General features: G+C 35.6%; 4 protein-coding genes and 1 pseudogene across 4 annotated transcripts; all 5 read right to left on the reverse strand.

The window, feature by feature from the left end:
• Positions 1 to 1,182: 1,182 nt before the first annotated feature.
• On the reverse strand, positions 1,183 to 2,109 carry LOC148830125 (olfactory receptor 13D1-like). Its single transcript, XM_088921741.1, has one exon. The coding sequence runs from the start codon at positions 2,101 to 2,103 to the stop codon at positions 1,183 to 1,185; it is 921 nt and encodes a 306-aa protein (XP_088777867.1). The 5' UTR covers positions 2,104 to 2,109.
• A 2,198-nt stretch (positions 2,110 to 4,307) lies between these two features.
• Positions 4,308 to 8,917, reverse strand: LOC148830126 (olfactory receptor 4B13-like; annotated as a pseudogene).
• Positions 8,918 to 10,555: 1,638 nt separating this feature from the next.
• LOC148830127 (olfactory receptor 2G3-like) lies at positions 10,556 to 11,497 on the reverse strand. The gene has a single exon (XM_088921628.1). It carries the CDS (start codon positions 11,486 to 11,488, stop codon positions 10,556 to 10,558), a length of 933 nt encoding a protein of 310 aa, XP_088777754.1. The 5' UTR covers positions 11,489 to 11,497.
• Positions 11,498 to 14,856: 3,359 nt separating this feature from the next.
• Positions 14,857 to 15,789, reverse strand: LOC148830128 (olfactory receptor 13D1-like). The gene has a single exon (XM_088921629.1). The coding sequence runs from the start codon at positions 15,787 to 15,789 to the stop codon at positions 14,857 to 14,859; it is 933 nt and encodes a 310-aa protein (XP_088777755.1).
• Positions 15,790 to 18,601: 2,812 nt separating this feature from the next.
• On the reverse strand, positions 18,602 to 19,513 carry LOC148830129 (olfactory receptor 52E8-like). Its single transcript, XM_088922298.1, has one exon. It carries the CDS (start codon positions 19,511 to 19,513, stop codon positions 18,602 to 18,604), a length of 912 nt encoding a protein of 303 aa, XP_088778424.1.
• Between the last annotated feature and the right edge of the window lie 1,202 nt (positions 19,514 to 20,715).

Here is a 20,715-nt window from a genome sequence, read left to right on the forward strand (position 1 = left end):
GTGTAAGCAATTATTATTATTATTAACTGCACACGCTCAGGCATCCTATTTCAAAACCCAACTCAAGTTTCTGCATCTGGGTGGTAGCAATGCTAATTATGCATATTACAACAGTTGTGAATTTTAGAAACAAAGCTAAGAGATTTCACTCATTTTGCCAATTTCAGTTTTTACCTTCCAAGTATCTTTTCCATCTGCTTCTTGATCCTTTAGTAATCTTCAGTTAAGCTAGTCCTACTGTACATCCTGATGTATGTGCCAGAGAATCTCTTGAGAACTCCAAAAAATAAGTAATAATTAGAAATAATATTTAGGTAGGTAGTAATTTAGCATAGTCAGTCAGAAATGATCAATACAAACATTTCTGGTGTGAACATATTCATTAAAGACTGCAAAGAACAAGCACAAACTAAAACATGTTGAATTCTGAGACAGGTGATTCCACTGAGTATTGATTCAGGGGGATAAATACTGCAGTGTCCCACCCCCGGTTGTAGTCTGTCTGGGAGCCTCTGACTCCCGACCCCTCTACTAGTTTGCAGACTCGTTTCCCGTCTCTCAGCCTCTATAAATAGGGATCCCTTTCCTTTCCCTGCTCTCTCTCGCCTAACCCCCAAGTTCAGCCATTGCAGCCATTATTTTCTCTCCACCTCTTTGTCTCCTACATGCCACTCTTCTCTCAGTGACTCTCTCTGCACGCCCGTGTACCAGAAAAGGATAGTTAAACTAGTGAGTCTCCTACTTCTCTTAAGACACTGCCACTCGTGAAAGGGGAAACCAGGGATGATCACTACAGTACTTGTGCATTTATAGCAGTGAGCCTTTTTGGATAGCCTCTATTAGTTTTACACATTGGTATAGTCTCATCTTCACCCATTCTACCATAATAGAAATGTAAATTAATACAAAATGTGATATATTTCAAGATATTGTGCTTAAATATTTGAGATGTAAAAATCATAGAATAAATTTCATTTTTTAAACAAACAAACAATAAGCAAACAATACATTTAATAGAAGGAAACATACTGTACCATGAAGCAAAATGAAGCAGAATGCAGAATTATGTAATTATTAATTAGCAGAAGTGGGCGGGAAATTCGCCAAAACCCAATGGTGACTAAGACCTGAGGATTCAGAGATGCTCAAACAGTATTTAATATTTGATAATCAATTAAGAGCTTATTTTATTTTTCTGTTACACAATTTGAAAACTAATCTGCGGATCTGAGTGAGATTTAAGCCATAAATTAGGGGATTTAGAAGAGGAGGGATGACAAGAAACTCCACTGCCATGATATTGCGAAGAGTCTGTGGTGTGTTCCTGGATCCATAACGAGTGTACATCACATCAAAGAGCATAGTGACAATAAAGCTGATTAATGTGATCAAGTGAGGAAAGCACGTCTGCATAAACTTTTTTCTGCTTTCATTAGACATTAAACATGTTCTAATAATCAAGATATAGGAAAATATAACAAAAAGGGATTGTACAGTATATTTAAGAATTAAAATATATCCATACAGATTATTAAGAGTTGTGTCTACACAAGACAGTTTGACAACTGACCAGTTTTCACAGTAGAGTTTGTCAATGTGAGACCCACATAAAGGTAGTCTGATAGTTAACAAAACTGCAATCGTCATTTCAAAGAGGGGGAAAAGCCAGGAAAACATTAGAAATTTGACAACAGTTAAAGGAGTCATGACAGCATGGTATTCTAAGGGTCTACATATTGCAATGTATCTGTCAAAGGCCATCATTGTTAAGATAGTAAATTCACAGAACACAAAAGAGTAGATCACAAATAATTGAGTGATACAAGCAGTATAGGAGATTACATGAGTATCAGAAAGAAAGTCATTTAGGAGTTTAGGATACAGTCCAGCAGTTCCATATAGTGCATTAACACACAAATTACAAATGAAGATATACATGGGCTCATGGAGGGATTTCTCCAGAAGGACTGCAGCAATTAGAATCAGATTAAAAAATATAATGAACAGGTAAAAAAGAACAGTAAAGGTGAAAAAGATGGATTTATTTGTTCTTGTGTCATTTAATCCATGAAGAGCAAATACTGTTACAACAGAAGAGTTCATCGTTTCTAGCAGTTTAAAAGTGAACCTTGTGTATACTGCTGTGAGATAGAGTCCTGAACGATTTCTAAGATTGAGACACTGAAAAACTGCAATTTAGGCAGTCCAAGCATCACAAGTTACATGATAAAAATGTAACTCAGATTGATGAAGATTGACAGTGTTTTTAACCTGTTGCACAGTCTTCACATGTACCATATCTTCAAGTGCACATGCAGATGACACACATATAACCTGTTAGAGAATAAGATAAGAAGCATTATACAGTGCTGTTCATAATAATTCATCTCAAGGTGCTTCACAACAAAATAATAGAACAAAATGATTTATATCATGATTGTCATGGATGTTGGAAAGGCATGTCGTGGAATGACCAGGGGAGCAGTAAAGACCCTATGTGTAGCACCAAAAAGGGACAAACACCAAAGTTAGCCCCAGCTCAGGGGGTCAGGCGATGTCGGGGTAGAAACCTATGCCTTCAGGCCACGTACGTGGGGCGACCTGGTAGTAGGCAGGTCTCACGACATCCATACCCTAATGCTTAGCCAGCAACACTGGAGACACAGGGACTAAATAGGAACTGGACACAAGACACACTGGAAGGACATGAATAATAACACGGAACTAGGAACAGGAAAGAAGTGGAGCGCCCTCTAGGGGTAGGTTGAGGACCGTGACAATGATTCAATTATTATAAAATCTGAATTACAGGACCTAATACAGATGTGAGATTAGTGCTAGATTGATAGGCAAATTATCGTGAAAGAGACATAAAGGAATGTGAATAAGTTCCTAAGGGTAACCAAGGCACCACTAATATATTTACATGGAAACAGAAAAGAAAAACTGAATATAATTAAACTTTCAAATGCACTAAGCCTCTAACAATAATGCAGACCTTGATTTATTAGTATTATAAATAGAGGGAGGAAATATCAATAGTCTCATTACCTCAGGTGATGCTGCAGGAAGAGCATGAAGTTGTTTTCCAATCTGAGCTACTTTACTCAGTTTTATACAGGGTATGTCTCCTGTAGGAGAGAGGTCTGCTGTCTGAAAACAGTCCTGGGAGCCTTGAGTCACAGCACTATTTGTTTAATGAGACTGAGAATAATTAGGTTAAGCCAGACGTTCAAAAGAAGCCCAGATCATTTTTTAAATAACAAGACCTCATAGGTTCATATTTCATTAAACACAAGTGTTACTTGAACAATTAGCAAAAATGCAAAAAGATATCACTTCAGGATTGTTGGGAATTTGAATCTAGTGTTCCAAGAAATCCTCGAGCCACCTGACCCACTCTAAGTATCCTAATAATATACAGTACATATAGTAACACAATATTACATTATTGAATAAAAGTAAGTATTGGGCTAAATATAAGTACTGTATTAAAAGTACTGCAGGTATTGTGCTTCAAACAAATTATAATTTTAATTATAATTATATGCATGTCCTGTTAAAAAGATATGGCTTTTTAGAAGTGACATCAACTTCATTGAATTGTGAGGGAAGAAAATGAGACAATAGATACTGAAATTATTCAGATGTGACCTATGAATGAGTGGAACTATGAACTCAGAATGGAATTATGTTTTTGTCTGATTTGGTTTACTTAAAGCATGATATAAAAACTACCTGTCCTATATATGTAGAATTTCTGTGTTTCTTATGTTGCGATGGGACTTCAAATACGTGACTTTGAATGTGAACCTCATATGAATAAAACAATTTCAAAATATTTTGTTATGTGTCGTACTTGTTTTTCCTAACCTGACTTCATAAGATCTTCGTATGTAATTTAATTTTATCCAAAAGGAAACCAACACATTTTACATATACAGTATGACCCTCTTCAATCCACAAGTAAAGTGCAATTTGGGTGACACACAGCAGCCCCAATACATTCTGATGGAGTTGTGAAAAACAGCTTCAGGAGTGAATTCAAGTGATCTGATTTGTGTACTGTATGTAAAATGTATCATTTTCCAGAACACCAGGATTAACATGCCTGACCTTTTGTACGGATTGTCAAGGAAGGGTTGGTCTCCCGTGGAGGATGGTGTTTAGACCCTATGCGAATCCAGAAAAAGGACCATAGACAGCGTTCAGGGAAGACACACGGGGTTTACTGGTGCTCACGGTGAAGTAGGGAAGTTCGTGCTGAAGTGCGGGGAAAATCCGAAGGAAAACATATCCAGGGACATTCATGAAGTCAGGAAGCAGTCCATAATTCCCTTGCTGGGAGACCTATCAGGATGAATGGGATCACAGACGAGGCAAGAATCCAGGAAATACGGGGCTCTCTTCCGAGCCCCGGGCTCAGTGGGTCGCGGAGCGTAAACAGGCTGTGCCCTCAGGCTTCCTCCCGAAGCCTGGTGGCAGGTGGGCCATCGGGCTACCGAGTACCAAAGCTGAGCCGAAGGCAGGAAGGAGTAAACTTAAATAGGGGAGTTAAAACAAGGCACACCAGGAAATAATGGAGGTAATAGCTAAGACTAACATGAGGAGGTTGGAGCGCCCTCTGCAGGAGAGGATGGTGACCATAACAGTACCCCCTCCTATAAGGGCAGACTCCGGAAACAAAGGTGACTATATAAACCAGGGACAGGTAAAAGCCAAGCCTACATACAAGTAGGAAAGATAACTATATACAATGACTATTTACAACAGGGAAGTCACCAAAAAAACATGAATATATACACAGGATGGGCAGTCCTTTCTTTGAAAAAAAAATCCCAGGAAAGAGGAAAATAAAAAAAATCCAAAACACGCAGACTTTCCAAATCAAAACAATCAGGGTCCAGATGACAAAAAAAAGAGAAAAAAAAACCCTGATGCTTTCTGTCAGGGGAGCCGGTCCTGACTCCTGTGTACTGTGTAGTAAAGATTCCATGACGGTATAATCCAGAAGTGTCTGGAGAAGCACAACAGGGAAGAGACAGCAAGGTCAGGTTGGGTCGACAGACAGGGGGTGGTGACGGTGGTGATCGGGTGCACAGGGAAAGGCTTAGGCGACAAATCCAAGGGAGGTCCAATGGGGTAGTCTGGGCGCAGTCCAATGTCCATTGCTGGGTGGTCCATCCAAGACTAACACAGGAACAAGGAAGTAGGAACACGGAAGGGTAAAACCATAATGGAGCAGAGTGCTCCAAGCCCCGGACTCAGAGGTCGGGACGCCGTGATGAGGACTATACCCTCGGGCCACTCCTGGAACCAGGGGTAGTCGGGCTTCTGGGCGTCTGTCTACCAAAGCTGAACCGTGAGCTACGGAGACGCCAGACTTAAATAATAAGGGCGGAACAGGGGACAGGTGCGAGTAATGACAAATAATACAAGAAAGGTGGGAACGAGGAGTGATGACGATCGTGACACAGATGAGCAATCTAATGCAGAATTGTACTATTCTGTAAGACTGGCAGGTGGAGCGGTGAATTCTTAAAGTACACAAGGCTGCATGTGGTTATAAGACAAATTGGAACAATTTTAAATATTTGTTAACCCATTAGTGCTTTCCTGCACTACTCATACTGTACACATACTGTATTAGTCACAAACAATTTCATTAAAGACAATGATTACATTGTTGAAACAGGATGTTATTACCACATTGCTACTACAACTCCTAATGAGATATCACAATACTATATAACTATAATAGAATTATCATTTTTAATTAGATACACTAGTATACAGAATTATTAGAAATAGTGTATAAATACTTTATTAATAAAAACAGATAATTTTATTTTAGATTTCAATCAATATAAAAATTATAAACTTGTATTATACATTGTAGCTTCAAAAACATAGTATTTATAACCAAATAAACTCGTTAAAAAATAAAAAAAGGCTAGATTAAAATAAAGGTTTTGAGCAGCGATTTTAATTACTTTATTGCATACTGTAAGTTGCAAGAACAGTGGTAATAGCTGGTATATGATATCTGTGGGTATTACTACACAGAATTCTTTAATGTGTGTGTGATGTCAGGAAATGTATTTTTTTGTCCATGTATTTGGATCATGCGCCATTTGTATTGAGAACAAATTAAACTGAGAAGAACATAATCTTTTTAGAAATTCATCCGATATTTACAGTGCATTGTGAGGACTAAAATAGCTGCTTGGTCAGCTGGAGAGAAACCAATAGCACCTTTTAAACACTGACATTTCTCCTGGTGACTGTCTATGTGGTATTTACGAGTTTCGCCTATTCTCCCTCCAACCTCCTTACTCCTCAATATGAGTGTGTGTGTTGTGCTCCAAATCAGGACACTCTGCTGGCTTTTTAAATCCAGTTCATTCCATGCAATGCATTATAGATATCTGATTAATTTTAATAAAAAATGTGTTCTTTTTTAAGTTTAATATCTCATACGTGTCCATTTAACATCTGATAGAAATCCATAAGTACATCTAGTTTTTTTCTGGGAGCAGCTAGTGACAAGGACATTTGTTTTTTGAATTTCAGAAATTTCAGAAACGTAGTGTTTCAAATGGACATGCTACTGTAATCTGCCTTTCAATCATGCTGCCTTGGAGAACCCACCCAGGCCTATTTAGACTACTAGCTCTGACATGAGTAAACAAAGACAAAAAACTAATATTTACAATACTTTGGGATTTTGTGAGTGGCATTTATTCATTTTACATTACATTAATTTTACATTTCTAAAATAATTTCAGTTAATTTAAAATTTTAATATTTTAAAAATTATTTACACCTGAACAAGGCTCCACATCCAAAACATTGTATTTCTCTTCTTCAGCATGGAATAAACCTTAACTTGTTCCTAATTTTAATTTTTGTTTTTGTTTTTAAAAGAGTCTATTTAAAAAGAGAACAGAAAGTGTATCCTTAACCAATCACAACATGTATTTTTTAATTCAGTGCATCAGCCGAATACACAAACAAAAAACTACCATTCTGTTTAGTCAGTTCTTGCAGACTGCCTTCATCTAGATGCAGTTATTTACACCCCTGTTTTGCAAGTGATCATTAAAATGATATTCGAACATTTTGAGCAGTACATACCTCAACAATATACTAGCAAATTGCTTATAAAACATTCAGCTGTTTTTATTAGTTCATAGTCATTCCATTTCAGCAGAACCAGGCACATTAAAAAAATCGAGGTTCCATCCAGGCTCCATTCATGGCATCTACAGTAATTCCCTTTTCAGAAAAAGAATATTGCACAGCCACATTACATTTTAAAAAGGTAGCTAGCCTATATATTTTAAACAGTATGTTTACATAACATATAAAGCATGTTATACTTTCAAGAAATTTGATGACTCCGAAAAAATAGATTAAAGCTACCATTTCAGAAACATCTAACACAACAAAAATGCCACATAGCGATCTGTTCTGAGTTGTGAAGGGCTGAAAGTGATATGTCGGACAGGACTGTGGATTACAGCAGAGCGCTTTCCACTGATGTGAGTTTTGATGCGTTTTCTACTGTAGATGGCATTCAAAATTTCAGTTGAATATCTCATCTGGAGGATCGGTCCTTCTACAACACAATGTCTCCCAGTCACCACACTGGGAAATTTTACTTTACTTTAAAATCCTTTCAATCAAGAATAATATTATAATATATGTATTATGGAATTTTATAACTGTCAGGACTAACATACGTAACAATGAAGGTTCTGGGTGCATAAAATTCTTGCAGAGAAAAGCTGAGAAGACAAGCAAGTTGAGCCATTCTAATGTAAAAGTGGCATTATACTGACGCATGTTATGATATTAGATCATTCTCGGAAATGATTAATTATGATTGTTCTGAGACTAACAAATATTATGCAAAATGTGGTTCTTTGTCAATGTTTAGAAAATATTTAACAAAAAGTCAAAAGACAAAATAAGTGCTTAATCCTTACTGTATCTCTTAATCACAGTATCTTTATTTTTCTACTGCACAATCTGAATACTGTCTTGCGAATCCGAGTCATGTTTAAACCATATATGAGGGGATTTCGAAGAGGAGGGATGACTAGAAACTCCACTGCCATGATATTGCGAAGAGTCTGTGGTGTGTTTCTAGAGCCGTATCGGGTGTACATAATAGTGAAACTGATTAAAGAGATTAAATGAGGCAAACAGGTCTGTATAAATTTATGTCTTCTTTCATGAGACTGCAGGCATGCTCTGGTAATCTGTATATAAGAATATAAAATTAAAATAAACTGTATAACATTTTTAAGAATTAAAATATATCCACACAAATTGTTTAGAGCCGTGTCCACACAAGACAACTTGACAACTGACCAGAGTTCACAGTAGAGTTTGTCAATATGAGACCCACATAAAGGCAGTCGGATAGTTAATAAAACAGGAATTGTCATGTCGAGGAAGGGGATAATCCAGGAAAACAGTAGAAATTTGACAACTGTTAAGGGAGTCATGACAGAATGGTATTCTAAGGGTCTACATATTGCAATGTATCTGTCATAGGCCATCACTGTTAAAATGGTAAGTTCACATAAAACAAAAGAGTAGATCACAAATATTTGTGTGATACATGCAATATAGGAGATTACATGAGTATCAGAAAGCAAGTCACTCAGGAGTTTAGGATACAGTCCAGCAGTTCCGTACAGTGCATTAACACTCAAGTTACAGATGAAGATGTACACAGGTTCATGGAGGGATTTCTCCAGAAAGACTTCAGCAATCAGTGTCAGATTTAACAATGTAATCAACAGGTAAAAAAGAAGAGTAAAAATGAAAAAGATGGATTTATTTATATTCTCGTGTCATTTAATCCATGGAGGGTGAATACTGTTACATCAGACATGTTCTCCATTGTTGTGATCGTCTTGAAAGTTAATCTTGAATTTACTGCTGTGAAATAGAGTCTCAAATGATTTCCTAGATAGTGAGATATTGAAATACTGCAAATTAGCTACAAGTTACATGCTAACACATTTTAATTAGTGATGAAGAGAATAAACAATGCTTTTATCCTGTTGCATTATTTTCACATGCCCCTTTACGTTTACCTGCAGATGAGGCTGTAATTACACCAGCTCCTTTAAATACCTGTTAAAGAATAATATATAATGAATAATGTAAGAAACACTACATTATACAGTGCTTTTTTCTGATGATACATCTTCTCAAGGTACTTTAGAATTAAATAATAAAACAGGATTTACAGTATAGGTGAACATAAAATAATTAAAAGAATGAAACAGAAATAACACCTACTGTAGGTCATAAAGGTGAGTTTGAGACAAGGTTTGAACATGTTATTTGAATTCTAAAGCCTAATATATTTATGAGATAAGTGCATCTTCTAGACCGACAGGCAAAGCAGCCTTAAGGAGACATACATTAAACTGTCAAATGCACTAAGCCTCTAAAAATAATGTAAACTTTGTATCATTAACATTATTATAAGTAAGAGTGATAAAATATCAATAGTCTCATTACCTCTCAGGTGATGCTGCAGGAAGAGCATGAAGCTTTGTTTCCCAATCTGAGTTACTTTCCCCAGTTTTATATGTCTCCTGCAGGAAGGAGGCTTTCAGTCCTGAGATGCTCAAATCAGTAGTATTGTTTAATGAGACTGAGAAAATTTACAGCAAGCCAGGTGTTTGAAGCTAGAAATATCTAGGCACACTAGTTTTATACAAAAATGTCCCACTTATATATACTGTATAGATCAAATACATACAGTATACCCTGTTTAGGAAATGATCTAGGTTTCATTTAATGATCTGGCTTTCTGTAATTATCCTCAGTCTCAATAAACAAATATGACCGTGATACCAGTCTCCCAGGTTCATTCTAAGTGAATAACTTCATGAGTAAATGTAATAAATTTCAGTTATAATTTGTGAAATTAAATGTCAAATTCAGCAGTCAGTATCACCTTTTCTGTTAGGAATGTCAAAATAAAAAAAAAAACATCAGTGTGGTTAGAGATGAGAGGAGGCCTATTGCATAACCCAATACCCACATCCAGAAACAAAGGTTCTAGAAAAGGACAAATTAGAACAGCTGAACAATCCTCTTTGGGAGGACACAGAGATCCTGATAAAGCTGTAAATAATCGTGGGAAGTGAACCCACGATTTGAGATTTGAGAACTGGACAAAGATCAGCACCTGAATACATACTCCAACCCACTAGCCTTCTTTAATGTAAATATATTTTGTCAAAGTATCTGAAGTCTCTACAGGATAAGAAGTTTTACTGATATTTTGTTTGGTAATCACAGAAGGGATATTTTGTGACACAAACATTTTAGATCAGCCTCAGAGTATTTAGAGTTGACTGCAATCTAGGATATTGATATTGACAGGATATTCAGAAATTCTGAAAAAATACCTTTGTTAAAAGTACTTCTATTTTAAAAGAATAACATACATACAGTACACATATATTTCTTACAAAAATAGTAGGACAAAAATTGTGCTTAAAAGGTTTTTAATATTTAATCACAGAAGGACCTTAATTTTTCTGTTACACAATCTGAAAACTGTTCTGCGAAACTGAGTAAGATTTAAAGCATAAATAAGGGGATTTAGAAGAGGAGGGATGACTAGAAACTCCACAGCCATGATGTTGCGAAGAGTCTGTGGTGTGTTTCTAGAGCCGTAACGAGTGTACATCGCATCAAAGAGCATAGTGACAGCAAAGCTGATTAATGTCATCAAATGAGGCAAACAAGTCTGAATAAACTTAGTTCTGCTTTCAACAGACTTTAAACAGGCTTTGATAATCAAGATATAGGAATATATAATCAAAAAGAATTTTACAGTATATTTAATAATGAGAGTATATCCATACACATTGTTTATGGTTGTATCCACACAAGATAACTTGACAACTGACCAGTTTTCACAGTAAAGCTTCTCAATGTGAGATCCACATAAAGGGAGTCTGATAGTTAGCAAAATTAGAATAATCAAGTCAAAGAGGGAGGAAATCCAGGAAATCATTAGACACTTGGTGACAGTTAGAGGAGTCATGATAACATGGTATTCCAAGGGTCTGCAAATCGCGACATATCTGTCAAAGGCCATCACTGTTAAGTTGGTAAGCTCACAGTAAACGTAAGAGTAAATCACAAAGATTTGAATGATACATGCAGTATAGGAGATCACATGAGTATCAGAAAGAAAGTCAACCAGTAGTTTAGGGTACAATCCAGCAGTTCCATACAGTGCGTTAACACTCAAGTTACAGATGAAGATGTACATAGGCTCATGGAGGGATTTCTCCAGAAGGACTGCAGCAATCAGTGTCAGATTTAAGAAAGTAATCAACAGGTAAAAGAGAAGAGTAAAGGTAAAAAATATATATTTATTTGATTGTGTCTCATTTAATCCATGGAGTGTAAATACAATAACATCAGATGAGTTCTCCATTGCAGTTGGTGATTTAAATTGGACTTACCAATAGCGATGTGGCAGAAATTTAACCTTGTTCTCCGCTTTAAATAGAGTCGTTAGTAATTTTCCAGAACATAACATGCCAACAGTAATGGGATACTATAGGAAACCTGGACAACAGACAAAAATCAGACAAAGATCACAAAGTTGAAGAAATCAAATAGTGATTTCATCATTTTGTGTGATCTAGATGCAAATGTTGTCTGTAGGTGGCGTTGTACTAACTCCAGCTCCCTGAAAGACTTATTAAAGAATAAGATATAAGCTTTACATAGTGCTTTTCACAATACATTATCTCAAAGTGTTTGACAGAAAATAACAAAACAACAGATTTACAGTACATGTCAACACAAAATAATTCAATAAATGAAACAGAATTTAAGACAGTGTCCAAACATGCTAGCTGGATTGCAAGACCAAATACAGAGTATGCTGGGTAATAATTCCACAGCCTTCCACAGGAAGAATTCTGGAGATCCTTATAAGACACCAAGACACTGTATTAAAGGATTTTTGTTTCTTTCAACCATCTGGCTTTCTGTATTTAGTTTCAGTCTCACTAAACAAGTATTATAGTGTGATGAGTCCCCAAGGAGAGTTCTCAGACAGCAATTCTCTAACAAGGAAAAGAAAATAATAATCAAGTATATGAAACATGGAAATAGAAAAGAGTACAACTAAAATTCTCAATTTTTTGTTCTGTTGAACAAGTCATTATTTTAAAAACAATGTGTGTCTTGTCTCTTTATTATTTTTCCACTATTTCAACAAATATTAAAAATCTATATACTAATTACCTCTCATACTGTATGGTGCTGCAGGAAGAGCATGAAGTGTTGTTTCCTAAGATGAGCTATTTTACTCAGCTTTATACATTATGTCTCCTGCAGGAGGGAGGCTTTAGAGAATTGCAGTCTTTGGAGACTCATTACTCCGAAATACTTGTTTAATGAGACTGAGGCTAATTGCAGAAAGTCAGAAAATTGAAAGAAGTCATAACCCTTTTTAAAAACAAGTCATATTTTTTCATCTATGTAAAAAAAAAAACGTGGGAATATTCATACAAAGCCAGTGGGAGTCATGAAGATTAGAAGGGACTCTGGAACCATCCATTTCTAACCTCTTTATCCAATAAAGGGTTGTGGGTGAGTCAGAGTCCATACCAGCAAGCAACGAGTGTGAGGCAGGGTATACCCTGGATGGGATGCCAGTCTGTTGCAGGGCACACATAGACAAAGACATGCACACAGTCACACCAGATCTAGTTTTCCTAGAAGCCAGTTAACCTGCCGATATGTTGAGAAAACCAAAGCACAGACGTGAACACTGGGAGAACAAGCAAAGCCCACACAGATAGCACCCCAGAAACGGAACCGATGAAATATTTTAAAGCAATTTTAAAGATCCTGATTAGCAATACAGCCAGACTTGCTTACCTTGTTTAACACGAGTGAATGCTGTATGTACTGTAGGTACATTAAAAAAATAAAAAGTGAAACACTTGTAAGTGTAGTAAAGAAACACTGGTATGTGTACACTTTCTATCATTGCTTTCTCACTTTCTCAACGTTTAAAAAAAAAATCCGTATCTAAAATTATTTTGGTTTAAAAAACAAAATTAATAATTTATCCCATTGCATTCTTTACAATTTACAGTCAAAAGTAAGGGACACTAATCAAAACATTTTTACCTTTGGAATGGCCAGCAGGTTAGGGTGTCATGGTCGTCATCCCTCCTCTAGAGGGCGCTCCAACCCTTTTGTATTTTAGTTTCGTTATTATGTGCACCTGTCACTTGTTACATAGGATTCCTGTCAAACATTCCTTCTGTAAGTCTTAAGGAAGCTAAGCTGACTGAGAAACACATATATATGATAGAAGAGGGCCTGCTACATTCAGATACGGCAAAATTAACGTACTGACTGCAAAACCAAGGTGAGAAACATTATAGTTTCTGATGTGGCGATATGAATATTGAAAGCACTCATGTGAGAATAAAGTAGACCTGTCACAAATAATAAATACATTAATCTTGTGTTTTAAAACTAAAATTTCTCCTAAGGGGAAAGTTTTTAGAAATTCAGATGCTTTTCGAGATTTACTATTTTGTTATGATTTGTTAATACACCACAGCTTGTCATTTAATTGGCTCTCAAGCAATTTTGTATAAATAAAACAAAACATGTGCCCAGCATTAGACTACTGTTTCTGGTGATAGGACCAGTACAAATGTCACTTTACAGACAAAGAGTAAAGTCAGTATTTAACACCGGTGTGTGGGCTGAGTATCAGACAAAATTAAGGAATTACGATGGTTTAGCAATTAGACCCCTAATCTAGTGACCGCTGTGTGCCAGAAGGTGTGAAACAGATCCTTTACAATTTTCAAAGTAAGGATTTCTTAAAGGGAGCAACACACATAGAAAAATTCTTCACCATTAAATCATAATTGTTCTTATCCTTTCCAGATGAGGATCATGTACTGTATTATGAAAGCACAGCACATAATTTCCAAATTATACATTTGCCTGGGAATTACAGAGGTTTTTCTTTAATCATTACAGGCATGACTTCCATTTATCATAGTTTAAAGGACAACCACTGTAACATTTGTTTTTGCTGGGAATAATGGCACCATTTTGCATAATTCTTGAAATGTGACGGTCAGATAAAATAATACTCTAAAACTCATATAAAAGTGGAAATTACATTTCCACTGAATATTTTTATTATAAGTTAATGCCTTTATATCCCTGAAAAATGTAAGAATAATTCTACACAAATACAGCACTAATATATAAACACAGATGTAAGCAATGCAGAAGAAATCACACCATTAGATCCCATGGATATCTTTATAAAACTGGTTGGTACAAGTCTAAACCATTTTCCAGTATTAAGTGAAATATTATGACCACAGCTGCAATGACACATTTAATGACTCTGAAAAGGAAATCCTTCTTCTCTTTATTTTTTTACAAGGTACTGTATGGTATATATATCTTCTCAAAGGCACAGCCCATACAACAGACAGAGGATGTATTGTACTAAATAAGTCCAAAGAGAGATCAGTCCTTGTAGTCTTTTTGTCAACATTACAACCACAAAAATCTGTAGAAAGAGATTCATTCTTGAAATACATTGTGCTCATATTAAAGCTATGGAAAAGCTTATCATCTTGTACATATTAAAGCTTCAATTATAACGCTATTACTACTAATGGTAATTTGTTATTACTAATAAAATATATATGCAAATTAAAAGTTGTCTTTTCTTGAAGACCAAATGCAGAGAGCAAAAGGATCTGAAACAAGAAAAAAGAAAATAATTATTTTTGTCCTTGTTTAGATTTGAGCAATCTTATGATTACACAGCATTCTCAGCACCTTTTTCCTGATCTGATTCAGCTTTAAACCATATATAATGGGATTGAAAAGAGGGGGAACAATCAGATATTCCACAGACATTAAATTTCTCAAACTCTGGGACATTTCCTGATCCCCAAATCGTGTGTTTAGTGTATCAAACAGTGTGGCAATTATAAAGTTCAAGAAAGTTATCAAGTGTGGTAAACAAGTATGCATAAATTTACTTCGGTCTTCTTGAGATCGTCTGCAAGCAGCAATTAATTTTATGTATGAATAAAAAATAAATAACACAAGAGCTATAAAGCAAGCCATTTGCATAAGCCCAAATACAATGCTCACTGTTGAGAATTTACACGACAGTCTTTCAAGGGACCAGTTGTCACAGTAGAGCTTTTCAATGTGATTTCCACAAAATGGCTGCCCAATAGTCAATAAAATAGTAAATGTCACAGAAAAGCAGGGAAAAATCCAAGAAAAAAGCAATAACTTGCCTACAGTTAGAGGTGTCATGATAGAATTGTAGTGCAAGGGTTTGCATATCGCCACGTACCTGTCATAGGCCATCACTGTTAAATTGGTAAATTCACACAAAGAGTAAGAGAAGATAACAAATGTTTGGAGGAGACATCCAGTGTATGAGATGACATGAGTGTCAGAGAGAAAATCAGCCAGGAGTTTAGGGCAGAAGCCTGCAGTTCCATACAGTCCATTAACACACAGATTACAGAGGAAGATGTACATTGGTTCATGCAGGGTTTTCTCCAGAAGAATTAATGCAATTAGTGTCAAATTAACAATAATGATCACAAGGTACCAAAGAAGTGTTAGGGCAAAATAGATATATTTATTTGTGACTGATTCATTCAGTCCTGAAAGAGTGAAAGTGGTAAAATAGGATACGTTGTCCATAAGTATTAGAAATGTTTTCAATTTCCTTGGTGATAAATCCTATAAATAAAAAAGTAGTTTAAATTGATTAGCATATTGAATACAATTATCATTCAAATCAACGATTGCATATGTATTCTAAATATAACATTGTAGAACATCTCTCAGTATTTAATATTTAATATTATATAGTAAATTTAAATTTAAGTTACATTAAATTAAAATACATAATGGTTGGAAAAAGTGCTGTTCAAGATTAAGTATCTTATGGACACACAAACTTTACAAATCCCTTACTAAAGCCCTTCGGAATAAACAAAAAAAAATCTAAACACACAAAATGGAAAGTAAGAAATATGAACAAAAATAAAAATGCAAATTTAAGAAGTTAACAAGTAAACAAGTTAAAAATTGACAGTTAACAGTTAAAAGTTAAAAGGTAAGAAAAATGCCAGCCTTGATTAAAGTATTTCTATAACTTATAAAATTTATATAAAAACTTATATAAAAATTTTTTACCGTTTTATATGCATAAATAATGATTCCTGCTCTCTTTTTCTTTGTGGTACAAGCTGAATGCAGACTTGAATTGCTTGATTTAAAGAAAGATACTCACCTTTATAATCATTCTCTAAGGAGAAGCTACATGGTTTTAATGGTGGTTCATCAGCTGACTAAAATTTCAAGAGAGTTTATGGGCATCTGATTCATAACAAGATTATAAAAATAAACCATGATCAATTCTCCATGGAATTATTGAATACATTTCTTACAATCATAAGGCACTAATAACATTTGTTTTTCGTTTTATATACCATGCATCAAAAGAAGCATATCACTTCATTTATTAATAAACTGTATTCTCTTAGGAAAAAAAGTATATTAAGTGTTTGTGTTATTTTGGATATTAAATATTTTTTTATCATTTAATCATTTGAATGACTCACAGTGATATACTTAAGTAATTATGACTGTTGCTAACACATTAAACCACCTCATTAGTGAAAGCTTTGATTTGGCACAGGCTAGAAGATTATTTAACTTGTTAAATATGGTGAATCTCTGGTGTTTCATAGCCAAACTTGTCACAACTACTTTGTCCAGTTTCCTTCTGGGATCCTGGCTTTTGTGCCGACCACTTCTGGGGCTGACTGAGTGAAAGGCTTCCTTTTTCTTATCTCTCTCTCTCTATTTCTTATCTTTCTCTCACATGCACACATAACTTGGACTCTTGCACTCTTTTGGTCTTTACATACAGTACAGTATGTAACATTAGACAGTGCAGTATTCCTTCCAACATGCTCCTTGAAACATGCTCTCTCAAAGACCACCCATCTGTCAACTGGTCTTAAGAAGAGGGTGTAGACTTCTGTGTTGTGTTGTGTTGTGCTGTGTATTGTGTAGTCTTCTGTTTTCCTTTCTGGGGTCAGAAGATATGATGTAATCAGACAATGCCCCACTCCTGCAGGTGTTAATACCACCTATCGGTCCGGGTCTAGAAAGCCATTCTTTGCTCTTTGACAGTGTACTGTAATGCTATTGGGCCTGGGAAATAGCCATCCCATCCAATCTGCCCATCAAGATCATCTGATCCAGCTCTCACAGCATGTGCTGCATCTTGTTCAAGTCATACCACCTAGCTGAACCCCACAGGCCTGTTAGCCAGCCCAGCCCACTTGTAGCTGGAATTCCAAACTGAGTTCATTTCCCTTCCTGGCTGACGTCTGAGCACAGTCTTCACTTCTTTCTGTCTTGGCTGCGCCTTTAAACCACCCGATCACTCAGATGTGGAACAAATTGGCTGCTTAACTCAGTTGGTTAGCGTGTGGTGCTACTAATAATGCCAAGGTCGTGGGTTCGATCCCCATATGGGCCAGTGTTTCCTCTTTGGGGTGGTCGTCAGACATTTCTACAGCCCTTGCAGACCTTGCAGGAAGCATCAGCACTTTCATTGGCAGGATGACTGTAGCTTGCCAACCACATGAAAATGATCAGCCTGCACCATCCAGGGGTAATGTTTATAGCTGACAGATGAAATCCACATTAAATAATATAATGACAGAGAATGTGGTAGAGGGTTTTATGCACAAATAAAATAGCATTTTGCCCTTCACTGACCTGACAGGAGAACATTTGTGTGGATACATCAGGGGAAATATTATGCTGATTTCTGTATTACTAAAATCAGTGGAAGGAGCCCTGGAAGTATGAAGAAAGGGCCATGTTTGATGTGAAACATAAACTCTGTGTGAACCCAAGCTCTATCGAAAGATGCCCTTTTTGGGATTTCTAAGCTTTTTATATTGTTGAAAATGTTAAGACAATGGATGTGAAATATAAAAAGTCAAAAACTTGACTAATGCCAGCCAAACATATCTCAGCCATATCATAGCCAGTATTGATCACAAAACAACAACAAACAGTGTAAGTCAGAGGTCAGTGAGAGAGGATATAGAAATAATAAGGACTTTAATAATGACAAATTAACACATCAAGAAACTGAGGACTACAATCTGTCTGAGGACTATGAAAGCAAACATCTAAAAAGAGGACTTAGAAAGTCTTTACTTGCCCATGGTTCTGTAATAAATATTAATGGTGAAATGGTTGGGAAAAACCAATTCAGTGTTTAAAGAGAAACCTGTTGAATTGTACTTTTTAAAATGGATTGCTTATGGACCTGACATTCTGTAACAGAAGCATTCTGTCAAAGAAAGGTTATATTTGTTTTTTATAAAAATGAAAGAATAATTATTAGTATTTCAGCTTCATACATTCATAAAATGATGACATGTCTCATCTTTGGTGTGGTCTAGTTGAAAGAAACATCATGTCAGTGAAATATTCTAAAGAGTCTTCTCCTGATCTGGTGTAATTTTAAACCATATATGATGGGATTGAAAAGAGGAGGAATGACTAGGAATTCCAGTGACATTACATTGCGAAGAGCCTGGGACATGGCTTTTGAACCGTATCTACTGTACAGTCCATCAAAGAGCATGGCTATGAGGAAGTTGGTAAAGGTTAATAAGTGTGGCAAACAGGTGTTCATAAATTTAACCTGGTCTGTTTGAGATGTTCTGCAGACAGCAATTATCCGGATGTAGGAATAGAAGACATAAAACACAGGGATCAAAAACAAAGCAATAATAATATATCCATACACAAGATTATAAGTGGTTGGTATGCAAGACAGTTTCACAATTGACCAGTGTTCACAGTATAGTTTTTCAACATACAATCCACATAAAGGCAGCCTAACAGTCAATATAATTGTGATAATCATAGAAAAAGAAGGACAAATCCATGTAAAAAGAATTAATTTACCAATTAGAAGAGATGTCATAATCGAATTGTACTGTAAAGGTCTACATATTGCTACATATCGGTCATAAGCCATCACTGTTAAATTAGTAAATTCACACAGAACAGAAGAGTAGATCACAAAGATCTGAAACAAACATCCACTGTATGAGATGACATGAGAGTCAGAGAGAAAGTCAGACAGGAGTTTAGGATACAAACCAGCAGTTCCATACAGTCCATTAAAACACAAGTTACAAACAAAGATATACATGGGTTCATGGAGGGATTTCTCCAGAAGGATGGTCACAATCAGTGTCAAATTAACAAAAATGATGGAAATATACCCCAAAAAAGTGAAGGCAAAGTAAATATATTTATTAATCTTTGAATCATTTAGTCCTGAAAGAGTTAATGTTGTGTAAAAGGATAAGTTGTCCATTAATGATGTTTGAAATGTCTTGCTGATAGAGCCTATACAAAAAAGAAATAATGTGCTGTAAATTATTTATTATTATTATTTAGTTAACTCAATATATAGTGTGCATGTAATTTTATAGTTGTTCTATTTTTTTATGATTCTGTGCCCCAGTGAAATAACTTTACCAAGACTGTGTAAAAACAGCCTGTAGAATCTGAAGGATTTAAGCAAGTAATGTGAAAGTAAATTGAAACTAGCAACAGGAGTGTTTAAATTTTTTTCATTATTATTTCTTTTGTTTCAGTGTTAGGATTATTCCTCTTGGTATAGAGGGAAAACACAGACATCAAAATGTAAAATGTCAACAATTTTCATACTGCAGTATAAAATGTGTACTGCACATCACAAAATGTGTCTAACATAAGTTGAAAAGGATAAAGCAATATTACCTTGGTTAACAGTTGTTAACTCCTGTTGCAGCAACACTTTCTGTACAAATATTATTATACCCGGTTATACACTGTGACAACAGCAAATCCAGGCACTGACCCCCTTTTCATCTGATGAATAGCTGTGAAACTCTCACTTTGTCTGTCAACTTTATCTTTTTTCTTCTCCCTTTCAGATGAGAGGCATTGGTTGTTGGCTGTTGATCTTAGAAATGTCCCAAGAGATTTCAGACACTACAGAATGCCCCATAATGATGTAACACAAGAACAGTTCTCAATTACGTCTCTGAGGTATGCATGAAGGCTCACCCCGAGCACCGACAGCAACCAGGCAACAGCAGAGAAACTTTTATATTGACTCATGAAATAACTCTAATCCTAATGGACCTGACAGGAGAAAATTTGTATGCACTCAAAAAATATTCTTGCACATAATTTCTAAAGTCGCACATCAGGGGGTCATAGATGGAAATGCAGTCATGATTACTATGGAACTGTATAAAAAATAATATACTGTAGTTCAAACATTTTTTAAAGATCTAATTAAAAATGAACTTACCATTTCTTTGAAAATAGATTAATCGCTTAGTTAGAAATACATAATACATGTTCTATAAAAAAGTGCTTGACTGTGATTTTTGTTAGTACAGTTGTTTTCTACAACGATTTCAAAAATCTATACAATCAAGAGCTTTGCATGAAAATGCATGCCACAATGCCACAAGTTAATCTACTTTTAAAAACTATAACATATCTTAAAAGAAAAGGAGGATA

The sequence above is a fragment of the Atractosteus spatula genome, chromosome 7, assembly GCF_055471065.1.
Source record: "Atractosteus spatula isolate fAtrSpa1 chromosome 7, fAtrSpa1.hap1, whole genome shotgun sequence".
In the NCBI taxonomy this organism is placed as follows: domain Eukaryota; kingdom Metazoa; phylum Chordata; class Actinopteri; order Semionotiformes; family Lepisosteidae; genus Atractosteus; species Atractosteus spatula.

Bases quoted from the DNA above. Each gene is read 5' to 3' on its own strand.
- LOC148830125 (XM_088921741.1), bottom strand. From the start codon at position 2,103: ATGAACTCTTCTGTTGTAACAGTATTTGCTCTTCATGGATTAAATGAC.
- LOC148830127 (XM_088921628.1), bottom strand. From the start codon at position 11,488: ATGGAGAACTCATCTGATGTTATTGTATTTACACTCCATGGATTAAAT.
- LOC148830128 (XM_088921629.1), bottom strand. From the start codon at position 15,789: ATGGACAACGTATCCTATTTTACCACTTTCACTCTTTCAGGACTGAAT.
- LOC148830129 (XM_088922298.1), bottom strand. From the start codon at position 19,513: ATGGACAACTTATCCTTTTACACAACATTAACTCTTTCAGGACTAAAT.